Genomic DNA, 14717 nt, shown 5'->3' on the forward strand with positions numbered 1-14717 from the left:
ATAGGTGTTTGCTTTCGAACCTCATGGTCCATGTCTTAATCAATGGGCCAAACTGCGTGATGAGATACGGATAGTGCAATAGGTAGTGATGCTTTGGCCGGAATGGCGCAGTAGAAAACAGTCTTTGCCTTTCTTCCAGGTAATGAACAATCAAAATGGAAAGAGCTGACACCTTAGTTGCAGAGATTGTTGCTGCCATGACAAGCTCTACAATCTCTTGAAGGGCCACGAAAAGCTACCAGACATCATGAAATGCGTCCAACCAACACTTCCTCGGAAACCATTTGAGGAAACTGGAGCAGCGTGTAATTTTGCATTGCATTTCCCACAACCTTTTTTCCTTCGAGATGAACACATGCAGGCTCATCCCTCAGGTTGTGGGAGGAGTACTTAAGTCTAGAGCCAATAATGACGTTTAAGTGCTCGTAGGTGAACCACTTCAGTGTATTTATCATGTGACTTAGGTTTAGGTGATTTAGGATTTAGGAGTTTTTAATATCTAAATCAGTGATTTAGGAGTTTTTAATAGGCTCATAATGATAATGCCATTCTCGGTTGGCCCTATTCACGCCCAAACTCATTTGGACTGTTTCAACATTTGTCAAATTTTCCTGATAAAAAACGGTTCTGCAGTGAATTGACCGCAGCGGGCCGGACACAGCGGAACGGAATAGATCGCGTTCAAAGGTTTGAGAAATTACTCGCTCTCTCTCTGCTTCGTCCCTGGCATGTGTTATATTTTTAACCGGATTCTTTTTCAGTTGCTGTTGCGACAGTGCATGGAGTCTTTCTAGGTTTTTAACAGCTTCTACAGTTCATGGGCGGGTGTTGAGGCCTGACTCGTCGAGGTACGAGAAAAGCAGCCTGAAGGCCTCTCGGTGCAGCATGAAGGGTCCCCGAGGATGCAGGATACCGTAAAACCCCGCGTATAATACGAGGTTTTTTTCCAACTTTTACTATGTAAAATTTGTGCCTCGTATTATATGCGGATCCCAAAGTTTTCAGTCGAAAATTTGCACTTTCGGTTTCGGTTTCAGCGGACGGTGGGCCTACTTGCGGTGGCGTTAGCTGGCTGCTGCTTCTCTCAGCCGGCGCCATTTTGATTGTTTTGACCACGCGAAGGATCGGCACGTTCACCACAAGTCTATCACGATGTCGGGTGCACGAAGGCAGTATTCAGCGGCAATTAAAAAAAACTATTTTATGTGACGAGACCAGCAGGAATTACGCCGCAGGGCGGCAGTTCGGCGTCACCGAAGGCAGCATTCGCGGGTGGAGAAAGCAACTGGTGCTTGACTGGATAAAGTCTGTGTGGTGTCGGCGGCCTGGAGCACTGTTGGGGTGCTCGTGTTGGACGCCTTTCGCTGCCACCTGGCCGATTCCGTGAAGCAGTTGTTGCGCGAACCCCGCATCGAACTCATTGTCATTCAAGGAGGAATGACATCCCAGCTGCAACCGCTAGACGTTTGCATCAACAAGCCTTTCAAAGACTGCATCAGGTCCTGCTACCAAGAGTGGATGAGGTCAGGAGACCCGTAAGTGACAGCTACCGGATGGCTGACGCGGGCTTCTCCAGCGGTGCTTTCTGGCTGAATCGCGGATGCGTGGGCCAGCATCCCAGAGGAGCTCGTCAGTCACTCTTCTAAGAAATGCGGCATCTCGGACGCCCTTGATGGCACTGAAAACCACTTTCTTTGGGAAGACATATCCAACAAGGCGACTTCAGGAGACAGACAGCGGCAGCGAACCTGACGATGACTGAACGGACGTCGGGAGACAGTCCCAGCGAAAACTGACGATGACTGCAGGGTAACTGCAGTGCAAATAAATGTTTTCTGTGCTTTTTACCTCGTATTATATGCGGATGAAAACTTTTGTTCTGATTTTGCTGTCCCCGAATTACACCTCGTATTATACGCGGGTCCGTATTATACGCGGGTTTTTACGGTATCCTCTGCAGTGCTTGACGGTAGTCCCAGCCGCCGGTACCCAGACACCAGTCCGGGCGCCAGCGTATGCAGGGCAGGAGCAGAGGACGTGATCCAATATCTCAGGATCAGGGCAGTGGGTACAGGTGGGTGTGGTCTTGCGACCCTGCCTGTGGAGGCGTGCTGTTTTGTTGTAGCAGCTGGTGCGGAGCCGGAGAAGGATGGACCACTCTGTTCGGGATATCCCTCTGGTAGGAAGGAGCCGCGGGGCCCCAAATATTTTTTTTGTCTTGTGAAACCCCATGTTCTCGATAGCAATGCTGCAGGTTTCACTCAGCCTCCTGGGAGCAATGACGGCAGTTAATAGCAGTGTGCACCCTGTGCTTGCATCAAGAAAATATGCCACATTGCTGATTACACAACCCAGTTCAACACTCATTATAGGCTGCAAGTTTAGTAGGTTGAAAATATCAGCACGCAAAAAGGGATGCAACCAAGCCATACAAAGAAGGGGAAGTTTTAGGCAGGATTGCGTGATGCAGTTGGGAGAAGGAAGTAATGCAAATATCTGTAGGACAGCTGTGATGTACTGTGCTAACACTTACCACAGCTAATGAGAGGGGCTCTTACCAAGCTTGGAGAAACGACAGCGACAGAAAAAAGATGCTCCAGTGCTCATGGCATGTTTATAACCAAACTTTGGACAACCGTTTAGTAAGAATGTAGGGCCACATTGATGCTGTGAGACACCCAAGAGCTTTTATGGGAGTAAAAGTGTTTGTGGATTTCTTCAAAATAAACCTAAACAAGCCCAACAAGCCATGAAAAGAAAGATTTTGGGTACTATGCTAAAGGTTACAAAGTGCTTATCTGAGGTAAAAGTGATGTGGAGGGCATTTTGGCTCAAATTAAGAGAAAAAAGTTACGTTGGGCAGGGTACATGTGATTGAAAGGACAGCTTGCATGCAACATAGCTAGGTATTGATGTAGCTACGATGAGATACAAAGTGAGGCCAAAGGAGGCAAAATGCATGTAGACAAAATTCAGTGGCAAATGACGGATTTTGCTGAAGCAGGAAAAAGGCCAATGGGTCTTGTACCAAACACTTAACAGCTGACCCATCCCTAAGGAACACAAAGCAGCAGATCGAGAGCTTTTGAAAAAGCTTCAATATTATGAAAACTAAAGGCCTCAAAATCTGATTGAATATTGATTGTGGGGTTTAACGCGCCGACGCAACGCAGGCGATGAGGCGTGTCGTAGTGGAGGGCTCCGGATTAATTTTGACCACCTGGGGATCTTTAATTAACGTGCACCGAAATCTTGTACACATGGGCGATTTGGCTTTTCGCCTCCATCCGAAAAGCGGCCACCGCGGCTGGGAATTGAACCCGCGTCCTCGTGCTCAGCCGCACAACGCCTCAGCCACTGAGCCACCGCGGCAGGTAGGCCTCAAAATCTATTTATGCAGGCCAGTCAACATTATTCCCAAAGTATGCTTCTTCGTGCATAAGCTGGCTCATTTTTTCAAATTATTATTTCCTGACTGAAAATTGGGTCATACTGGTTACAGGGCCAGAAAAAAGTTTTCAAAATCGTGCTACATCACACCACCTTTTGCTATGCTGTGCTGCATGTTAATTTCTTAAACTTGCCTAGCGTGCGTTCACCATAATCACAGCACCAAATACATAAATGTGAAAAAGTGGCTGGGAGCAACAGGCTGTGTTCTGAGTCCGTCCTCCACTCCATGTGTTTCCTCGACTTGGATAAGAGGAGGATACCACAGTGCTTTAACATGCACCAATCGCTTTCAAGGGTCTGCTCGGCTGGAGGGGAGGAGAGATTCAGAATACGCAGGAATAAGTGCTTGCTGACACTATGCTCAGTGTTACTCACTTATGCAGAAAGATGCGCCTTTTTTGTGTGGGTCAAACCACTGGTCAGTGAAAGCTTTGATCACACCAATGAGCACACAATGCATATAGTCCACTGTCCAAACACGAGGTTGAAGTGCTTGACGTTCATGAAGGCTGATGTCTCCAACACTCAGGGCGAACATCATTTCTTCACGTGTCTCTTCCGGGTTTCGCTCCTCATCCATCTTGGTGTTTGTGTACCTCACTGCTCCTGAAAGAGTCAAGTGATAATACAAAACAAACTTAATGAAAAGAAAAGTGGGAGTGAAGTAGTAAGCTCTAACGTACTGCCAAATGGCAGTCAGGAGGACCACAGCCATTCAATTTGAGGTAATAGACAATGTTCAAGTTAGACACCTCGACCTAAATGACACAGTCGTTTCAACAGACAGTAACAGCTTCCATCTTGGCAATTCACTACCTCTTCGCTGCGATGCATGCGCCTGCAAGTCATTCATTGTATGAAACTTGCCACATAACAAGCCAAAATTCCATGCACCTACTCAAGAAATTATCAAGGCAGCCAAAAAGCTGGTATTTGTGTGGTTTGTTTTTCCATCTTGTCTTTTCCCATTTTCCGGTTTTTGCTTTCATTTGCTAGTGAGTTTCTGAAGACATTAAATGAGCTGTAAGTCGGTGCTTTGCTTGCTTATCGTTCTATTTTGCATCCTTGTGTTGGTGATTGCCCTGTGGTTCAACATGCATCACCAACTCGCCCGAGTATTTACGTTGCTAACCATGCACACGAACCAGTCATGTGCAACTGGCAGTCCGAACTCTGCGTATGGCAGCAGCTATATATGCTACTATGCCCAACAGAAAGGTGCCCCTATCTGCTGGTGTGTGAGACAAGAATTAGATATACACTACTATGCGTAATTATTGGACAATGTAAAAGATGTCTGGGCACACTTATCATACTAAAGCATAGTATTCAAGCAATAACAACGTACCTCCTACATGCTCTCCAGGGGCATAACACCAGGAACAGCCAAAGAAGCCACTGCAGTACGCACCACTGCTGACAAGTGCCCGTGCGGGGACATCAACGCAGGAGCACACCGCATAGAGTGATGATGTGATGACAGTTGACCCTTTCTTCCAAATTACTTCACCAAACTCATTAAGTTCATCAACAAACTTCTTCAAAAAAACTGTCATTTCAGGATGCTTTCCGAAACACAGGCCACCCACTAAAAAGTTCTTCAACCTGTAGTCCGGAGGCAGCTCATTGATGACGAATTGTATAGGCCACACAGACGATGTTGAGGACTTAAACACAGGGCTTCCATCAGTATTAACTGTAATGGTTAAGTCACACCACTTCACCTGCCGACTTTCCCGCAAATTCCTCAGCACAAAGCCGCTCGTGATGTCTTTTACTAAAGCACAAAACCCTTGCTCAGTGTCTTGTTTGAGCCTCAAAAGGTTCTCAAAGAGAAAGTCTTTTGCACGGGCAATCAAATGCTTCACATGTTCCTTCAGGTCAAATATGACAAAATAATTGCCCCGTGCCTTCAGTGTGGCGCTGTCCTCGTCGACTAGGCAACTGTCGCATTTCATGCGGGAAGTTCCAGGCACCGGATCTAGAAGAGTTGCGCAAATCTGGCAATAAAAAAAACTCTTCCCTATGCTGGCCGTTTTTGATGCCCAAAGCTTTCTGAAAAGGTACTTCGACCGGGGAATCACATTGCCTTTAAAGCCGAAAAGGGCGTCCACAAGCCTCAGTAAATCTCCGAGGGCTACCCAGGTGAGGTTGTAAGTGATGACAAAAGCCATTATCACTACGGCCGCTGCCTTTGTAGTTGTGGATCCCGGTAGAGAATCCTCGCCCAAGTGGGCGAAATCCGATGCGAAAAGCTCGGCTTCGTCCAGTACTGCACGTTCACCATCTTCCTCCTCATCCACCGCCCATGAGGCAGATGCCTCATCACCACTTTCATTTTCGTCACCTGGGCTGGGGTTGGGGATCGTCGGGTCGCATCCGTTTTCTTCACCTTGCAAGTCAAGTTCAACGGCAGCAGACGATGACTCTGCGCCGGTATCACACATACGTTGCGCGAGCACGGGCGACGCATCGAACTGTTGCGTTGAGTCACTGCTGTCCACCAGACATTCTGCAGGGGTCATCAGGGCGCGATCACGTCCACGCTTCTTTCGCCCGTATGCAGTAGACAGAGGAACAACAAACGGTTCCCCTTTGTCGAGATACCGCTTGCGCCGCTTCTTGGCGGCAGCGTCATCCATGTTCTGAATGCAAAGAGCGCAACCGCACAGACGGGCCCACGGAATTCCTCGGGCGCAGAGAGAAAGAGAGAGAGAAAACACTTTACTGGCTGAGGAAGCGGAGAAGGAGAATTAAAGTCCTTGAGTTCACGACTTTCCCTGCACTTCCCAGGGAGGAGGCGCAGAAACAGACGACAAGAGTGCGCAGGACCGGTTCCGCAGTGGCGGCGCCTGTGGCTGAAATAATTCTGAACTCATGCAGTATATGCAGGACAAATCGAAGAGATTTGTTCACTCAATTTTTAACCTCATTTTCCTGGGACACTTTGGAATACGTAAACGCTGCATCGCGTAGAGCACATCAGTTGTAAACGCATTTTAGTGCAGCGTTGAGGCTGCGCGCGCGTTTGAAAATGTGCGAGCAGTCCTACTCATTTATGGTTTTTTTCGGTTCTACGGGATTGTTGTGACCACCTGATTTGATTTGATTGATTGTGGAGTTTAACTCGCCGACGCTACGCAGGCAATGAGGCGCTCTGTAGTGGAGTGCTACGGATTAATTTTGACCACCTGGGGATCTTGAACGTGCGCCGAAATCTCGTTCACACGGGAGTTTTTGCTTTTCGCCTCCATCAGAAAAGCGGCCGCCACGGCCGGGAGTCAAACCCGCAAACTCGTGGTCAGCAGCACAACGCCTTAGCCACTGAGCCACCGCGGCCGGTTGAGACTGGTGTCACTATACGCTTGGCGGCAGCGACATCCATGTTCTGAAATAAGCTACGCTTATTTAGCCTTTATCTAGTTGGGACCGCCTGAGGACCTGCTGTAGGTAAGAAGCCGTACCCATGGGCGTCGGCAGGGGAATGCCAAAGGGGCCCTTACGCCCCCCCTCCTCCCCCTCAAGACCACCCCAGCACAATTGCCCCGCCCTCTCGCTGTCTTTCCCTCAATCGAAAGATAAAATCCTGCCGACGCCCATGGCCGTTCCTCGAATCTTTCCTGCGTGTCAACCAGCTGCAGTTACAATGTAATGACGATCGTGGCAGCTGGCCCCACTTCTACCCGCCGCTGTGGCCCATCGGCCAGCTTGTGCTGCTGGGCAGGACGCGTGTTCAATGGGCCTTTTCCGGAGCGGAGAACCGCCCCTAGCGGAGGCGCTCGGAAACGCAACTGGGGGCTGTCGCACTAGGAAGCGCCATATTGGACGTCCGACGCCCGCTATTTGTGCATGCGATCCAGTTTCACCAGGACGTTCAGGTGTCTTTTTGCTTCCCTGAAAGGTATATCTGACGGTAAATGAGTTGATGTTTTCGTTGGACGAATTCAGGACTTTTTATGACTCTGGTGGTCCCTGGACGTGTGATTTGAGCGATGTGCCGCAACTTGACAAAGACGTAATGGAAGCTCATTTCTCCTCATCGGCGCGACAACAGAACAAGGGATGGGTGTTCAAGAAAGAGAAGTACATCCGCCGTATTGAAGTTTCCACGCACCACCACTCATCTGGCTGTGATCTATTCATGCTACGGAGTATTTGCCTTTGTTCGATGAAACCCGGGCATTACAGGCAGTTGGCAGCGCTTAGAGAAGACAGCCCGGGGAGCGTCGGCGTCGTGCAAGCTCACTGCAACTGTGTTGCCGGGTATGTACCGCTTTTTCAAATATATACGGTGCGTACGTGTACGTACGTGTTAAAGCGTTGCGTAAACGTTAAGCGGTTCGGCACTTTCAAATGTTCACGTGCAGGAGAATGGCGTGCCTCAAGGTGGCGTATTGAGCTGCACCTTGTTTATAGCTAAGATGAACTCTCTCCGAAAGGCACTGCCGCCAACCATATCCTGCTTGATGTATGTAGATGACGTTCAAATATCTTTCAAATCATGTAACATATCCATTTGTGAACGTCAGGTCCAGCTTGGGGTAAATAAACTTTCTCGCTGGGCAGATGAAAATGGATTTAAACTTAATCCTTCTAAAAGTACCTGCGTTGTATTCTCAAAAAGGCGGGGCATCCTGCCCGATCCCGACGTAAAACTCTTTGGTGACTCGATTCCAGTAAAAAGAGAACACAAGTTTTTGGGTGTGGTGTTTGACGAGAAACTCTCATTCATACCCCACATAAAACGACTTAAACAAAAATGCCTAAAAACAATGAATATTCTAAAAGTCCTGTCTCACCAATCGTACGGTGCAGACAAACAACTCCTGCTTCGACTTTATGCCGCGTTGGTAGGGTCACGGTTGGACTACGGAAGCGTTGTGTATGGGTCAGCCACAAAAACAGCACTTAAAATGCTCGACCCAGTGCTTCACTTAGGGCTTCGCCTGTCTTGTGGGGCGTTCCGTACCAGTCCTGTCCACAGTCTTTATGCAGAGTGCGACAAATGGTGCTTAGCGTACCAGCGAACTTATGTTGACCTCCTATATGCCTCCAAAATCTCATCAATGAATAACCATCCCTTTAAACCGGTTTTTAATGATACGTCCACAACTATACTCTTTTTAAACCGCCCATCTATTGCTGTTCCTTTCTCGCAGAGAGTAAGGGACGAGATGACTATTCATGACGTCTCCCTCTTAGACACATTCAAATCATCTCACACTGATCTTGTAGCACCATGGCATCTTCGTCCTGTGGCATGTGACTTGTCTTTCGTACAATACAACAAGAACAGGACACCAAGAAGTGGGATTTTGCAGCATTTCATGCATCTGCAGAATAAATACAGGGCTGCAGAGTTTTTCAGCGATGCATCTAAAACGTCCACTGCGGTGTCTTGTGCTGCGCATGGGCCTAATTTTGAAGCATGTAAAACAATGAATGTTAATACAAGTATTTTTACAGCAGAGGCATATGGCATATTTCTAGTTGTAAGTCACATAGTTGAACATCATATTCCTACATCCGTCATTTATACAGATTCGTTGAGCGTCGTCCGTGCATTATCATCCGGAAAGTCATCAAAAAACCATGTCATTAATCTCATCTTCAAAACGATTATGGTAGCTTATTCTTCAAACCTTTGGTTGACTGTGTGTTGGGTGCCAGGCCACTCTGGCATTGGCGGTAATGAAGTGGCGGATGAAATGGCCGCCAATGCTGCACTCCGAAACACAGTCGACATGGCAACACTACCTTACACAGACCTCAAGCCACACATTAGACAACAACTCCGTAAAACTTGGCAAGCAGACTGGAGCGAACAGACAGACAACAAACTACACGTAATTAAACCACACTTGGGACAATACATTACTGACTCACACAACAGGCACATTGAAGTTACCTTAGCTAGGTTACGGATAGGCCATACGCATGTAACGCACTCGCACCTGCTCACGGGATCTCCAAGACCCCTGTGTAGCAGGTGTGGGGAGGGCCTATCCGTAGTCCACATACTCATACAATGCAAGGCACTTGACACAACACGACACAAACACTTCAGAGAACTCTACAGACAACATATTCCCCTACACCCATCTCTGTTTCTAGGTGACGATGCCATGGTTTCTGTGAAACGCGTTTTTAAATATTTGTCAGATGTTAAGTTTTTAAACCTCATTTCCTATCATGCGTAATCATATCTGGCCCTATACACCAGCCATCACCATTATCTTTATTGATCTTACTATGTCCAGTTTACACATTTTATACATAGCTTTTGTGGTAATCACTTGTTTTCATTAAATAACTTCTCTGGCGCTCTTTGCCCTCGTCGGCCTTGCGCCATTAAACACCAACCATCATCATCAACTATTGTTTGGCGCTCTTTGCCCTTAGTCGGCCTTGCGCCATTAAACTCCAAACATCATCAAACGTTAAGCGTGATGGTAATACGTACGCGAAAGTCGACATTCAGGTATCAGCGTTGAACCTACTGAACGCGAAGTTAAATAAACTTCGCATTTAGAATATAGACGAGAACTGTTTCCTACTTGTTTTTTTTTAACATATCTCAACAGCAGCGGAGTGCAAGCGCGTATCCTGGCCGCAGCGGCCGTTTTTCTGGCGAAGGCGGAAAACGAAAATGCTTGTTTCCAGATTTTGGGGCCCGTTAAGGTCCCTACGTGTAATAACAGTCCCCCGAAACGTCGTGCCGCAAAGCTTATGTGTATAATCGGCGTCTGAAAGACTGAAAATTCGTGCTTCATAGTTTTTGAACAGCTGGTAGAAATATGAGCAACCATATCTGGGTGTAGTGCGCGTACTGTTGTCGCTGTGCACGGGCGGCAGTTCGAGTAAAATAAAATGATAACCTGAACGGCCACGCTTCAGAAGCGTTCATGTGCTCTCTAAGGGAAACAGGCGAGTGCGCCATTTGAGTCTGCAACGTTGTTATGCAAGGGAAGATACATGCCGTCTTAATCCTTGCAGCTCATTCACGGAGTGAAAGTAAGGGCTCTTCTGCTTACACCTTTTTGCTTTTTTTTTCTTACAGCCTGAGTGAGCGATGCCAGCACGTAGCAGCCCTGCTGTTTGCCATTCTCCACGTGCAAACGCCGTCAAGCACAAGCTTGCCCTGCAAATGGCTGGCACCTTCGCAAGGTAGGGGCAACTATCTGCACCGTGAAGTCCTTCAATAACTTTCCCAGCTTTCTTTGTGTTGTCGCGTAAAGTGCGATGTTGTAGTTGCATGGAGTTCATTAATGCTTAAAGTGGGCTGGTTGTTTGTTTTGCTGTGGGTGTAAATGGTGGAAAAAGTTGTAGAGAGAGAAAGGAGGCAACACGTGAAGACCCTTGTGCTTGCCTCATCAGATTTCATTCCGGTAATCAAGCCGTTAAATACACTTCGTGAAAGCTTTCCTTTTCAAAGCAGCTTTGCTTGCATTTATAGTATGCAATGGCATGTAGATCATGGTTTAAGATACAGTCCTGACGAAAGAAGGGCCAGGGAGAACACTTTTTATTTTGAATGGCGAGGAGATTGAAACAGCATAGAAGCCCAGCAACGATTTGCATCACACAAAAACATCTAAACAGCTTTAGTGGGGGACAACTTTTCATTCCTTTGCAACAATGTCTCTTTGCAGGTCAAAACCGTTTGCCCCCCACACCACTGGCAGACATCACTTTCAAGAAACACAAAGTGAACAAGGCAGTAACTGCAAAATCAAAGAGACAGCTGCAACCTGGCCTGCCACCACTGCACCCAGATGGCGTACAGCGGTTCACAACAAACATTGCCAAGGATGCACCACCTCTGCTTTGGAACAGGTACTGCACGAGGAAGCCAGCACCTGTTCGCAATGATAGCGGTATTTCTGATGTGCAAGATCTGCACTCGAAAGAATGTTTGGATATTGTGGACAATCATTTTGAACTTAAGGTCCCACTAACCGCCACAGAAAGGACAAACCTTTGTGAAAGGACAGTGGGTCAGAGCAAGAACCCAGAATGGGTCAAAGAGAGAGTCGGCAGGCTCACAGCTTCCAACTTTAGCAGGGTCCTGAAGTGCGTCAAACCAGAGAGCCTCGTCAAAGATATTTTGTACCCACAAAAGCACAGCACACTGCATCCTGATGACCCCACAGTATATGGGCTCAAAAATGAAGCATGTGCTGTGGAAGCCTATGAAAAGCTAATGAAGTTTTACGACAAGAACGTAGCAGTTCACGAAACAGACTTGCACGTAGATGCAACATTCAGTTTTATTGCCGCCTCGCCTGACCGTTTGGTGCGGGATGGGGATGATGAGGGCATTTTAGAAGTGAAGTGCCCTGCTTCAAAAGCTGGGAAAACAGTTTTGGAGGCATGCGAAGATAAGAATTTTTGCTCGACGATTGTTGACGGTGAAGTTCAACTGAGAAGGGACCACCCTTACTTCCTTCAAGTACAAGGTCAACTTGGAGTGACGAAGAAGCCATGGTGTGACTTCGTCATCCGGACGAATCATCCGGAACTACAGCATTGTGTGTCAGGAACGCATATACTTTGAAAAGGCTGTGTGGGACACTACTGTTGGAGGGCTTTTGTACTTTTACAAAGCAGCAGTCCTGCCCGAGATCCTGACGAGGCGCATCAGACGGCTGGGATTCCTATACACAACCGGGTCTGGGTATGTTTCATACCAGAAGTTCAAAGAAGGCTTTTACATCATTGATGATGATGAACCGTTGAAAAAAAGATCAGGAAGTTCAAGTACCGTCTTTGAAGCAAGAAAGCCCGTGTGTATAAGATTTCGGCAGATGTCAAAGATCCCCAGGTGGTCGAAATTAATCCGGAGCCCTCCACTACGGCACGCCTCATTGCCTGCGTTGCGTCAGCACGTTAAAACCCTACAATCAATCAATCAACAATGTGTGAAAGTATTGCCGAACAAGCTCCTGTTTTTTTTATATTTAGTGTGCTGCTTTTTGCCTTGGGCAGCTGGAACTGATTCAGATCGAGCCAACACTCTTTATTTATTGAGTGAATGAGCGTGAATAAATGCATTTAGTCACAAAGGATTGTTGGTATCTGCATGTTTCATTCAGCATGTGTATTTGTCGGGGAGCAGGCTGCTCATGTTCATTGAACAATGTGCTTGTATCCATGGCAGTCATTTCGCAATGCAGGTAATATGTGCTACAGGACACCTCAGCTTGGAGTCATGGAGCTTCCTCATACATTTGTGGCCTAGAACAATACCATTCCGTACAATTTTTACTTTTTTGATACATGATCAGTTATGGTATGCAGTCAATGACGAGTTACAGCATGCAGTTGCTGCGCTGATGCAGTACCGTGTACTTGATATACAGACATCAATACATACACGTTTTGCAAAGTACACTGCTAGTGGCTTTTATGTGCAACCTTTTATTTATGAATTCTCATCGTTCTCTGGTGCAATAAGCGGTCCTCTGAAGTTTGAGAGGAATGCACAAGTTGTGAAGATGGCATCTGCCAAATCAAGCATATTGATTGGGATGCGTTTGTCCAGAATGTGAAACTCCTTAATCCTTCTTATCACTCTCTTGATGTGAACTCGTGCACTTGCTACGCGCTTCATCTGTTCGACGTCTTTTCTGCTCATCTGGGCCTCGCCAGGAATACGAAATGGCGGCATGTGTACGGAGACACCTAGAGGCAGCAAGTCGTCGATCTTGAAGCCTTTGTCGACCATAACCGCATCGCCAGGCTCAAGCAGATCTAAAACTGTTGACTGCTGGAAAATTGCTCTGTCGCTGGTTGCCCCTCCGTACATGGCTGAAATGAAGCTCACATAGCAGTCTGGTGTCGCCTCCATCAGCCATTTGACTGTTGCCATGCTTGTAGGGCGAGTATGTATGCATCTGCGCAGCATGGCTTGAAGGTTTCTGTATTCGCACCTCAGTTGTGTCTAAAATTGGCCGTGTGTTCGGTTACCGCCTCAAAAGGTGATGACATATTCTGCTGCACCTCTTGAAGTGCAGGGAAGCTTGTTATATTTATCAGCACCCTCTCCAATGCTAGTATCCATGAAGAGAAAACGCGACTGAACGTGGCCATAGAAATCCCAAATGTTCTGGATATTTCTTTGGTTGCTATTCCTGTTCGAAGGCGGACGAGCACCATAAAAAGCTGCTCCTCAGCAGTGTGAGACTTTAAATCTGCACACTTCGTCAGTTGCGGGTTGTTTTGAACAACCAATTCAAGAATGTGCTTAAAAACACAAACAGATGGCAGGCCGGTGTAGTAAATCATGTCCTTGGACGACTGCATATTGCTCACGCACAAGGTTTTTGCCTTAAGCTCGTTGTAGCATTCTTGCCACACCCTGGCATGTTTTTCTGCAGCACTTAATGCAGACTTCAAACCTGAATTCTCCTGCCTTTCTTGTGCTAACAGCGACTCAAGCTGCTCAATGCGCTTTTGAAGGAAATCAGCCTGGCATGCCTTCTCGAGCATTGGAGCTTCCTGGCCATCTTCACTCCTAAAGGCACTTGAGGGCCCGGGCTCGGCTACTGGCTCAAACGTCGAAGGTTCACTCGTACTGGCTCTTCTCCCACCAAGCACATCTCCCTCAGCAACCTCGTCTGGTGTATCTTCAGAAGTCGCTGGTCGCTTGGAGAGGGCCCTAGCTGGTGAGCCTACAAACAAAAATCAGCTCTTAAGTCAGCTGTGCCAAAATCATTGGAAGCACTACAGCAGGCTTAGACTGCAACTCCCAATAATAAAATGAAGGACTAGCAAGCACTGGGACTGCTGATTTGTGCAGTTTTTTCTTACAATTGACCATGTGAGTGCACAGCTGGATCTGGCCCAAACAAGAGTGCCAGGCACTCGTTATGAGCAGACCAGACCGTTTAATGTGTTTGGCTCAATGTCGCAGACACTAAGCAGTCTCAATGCGAAAGTGGGGAAGCACAATCACCCGTGTATCAAAAAAAGCAACGCAGTAGTCGCTGTAGAGACGTTTGGGTTGCCTCTGCAACAGGACATCTCAAAGAGACCAAGCATCATACCTATGAGCATTAATAGTAACACGAACAGCAAGGAACTCGTGCAAAACAAAAAAGGTTACGACGCGCGCACGAGCTTCGTCTACTTGCATGATCATGCGGGATGCAAGATCGTGCACTGTTTTGCGAATTTTGCGAAAAATCACAAGGCGCTTTCGAGATTCAAAGCACAGCTGCAAGAAAATCGCCGAAAGTACAAAAAAAAATTATTTTACTTTT

The 14717-nt window shown here is 47.2% G+C and overlaps 2 protein-coding genes across 2 annotated transcripts; one reads left to right on the plus strand and one right to left on the minus strand.

The window, feature by feature from the left end:
- Positions 1-4763: 4763 nt before the first annotated feature.
- Positions 4764-6095, minus strand: LOC144168044 (uncharacterized). The gene has a single exon (XM_077697132.1). The coding sequence runs from the start codon at positions 6093-6095 to the stop codon at positions 4764-4766; it is 1332 nt and encodes a 443-aa protein (XP_077553258.1).
- On the plus strand, positions 5351-14452 carry LOC144168978 (uncharacterized). The gene is made up of 3 exons (XM_077697980.1): positions 5351-7716; positions 10514-10620; positions 11106-14452. Exons 1-3 carry the CDS (start codon positions 7379-7381, stop codon positions 12008-12010), a joined length of 1350 nt encoding a protein of 449 aa, XP_077554106.1. The 5' UTR covers positions 5351-7378; the 3' UTR covers positions 12011-14452.
- The last annotated feature ends 265 nt before the right edge of the window (positions 14453-14717 follow it).

The sequence above is a fragment of the Haemaphysalis longicornis genome, unplaced genomic scaffold (genome assembly GCF_048455015.1).
Source record: "Haemaphysalis longicornis isolate Haplotype H1 unplaced genomic scaffold, Haemaphysalis longicornis Haplotype H1 scaffold_2, whole genome shotgun sequence".
Classification (NCBI taxonomy): domain Eukaryota; kingdom Metazoa; phylum Arthropoda; class Arachnida; order Ixodida; family Ixodidae; genus Haemaphysalis; species Haemaphysalis longicornis.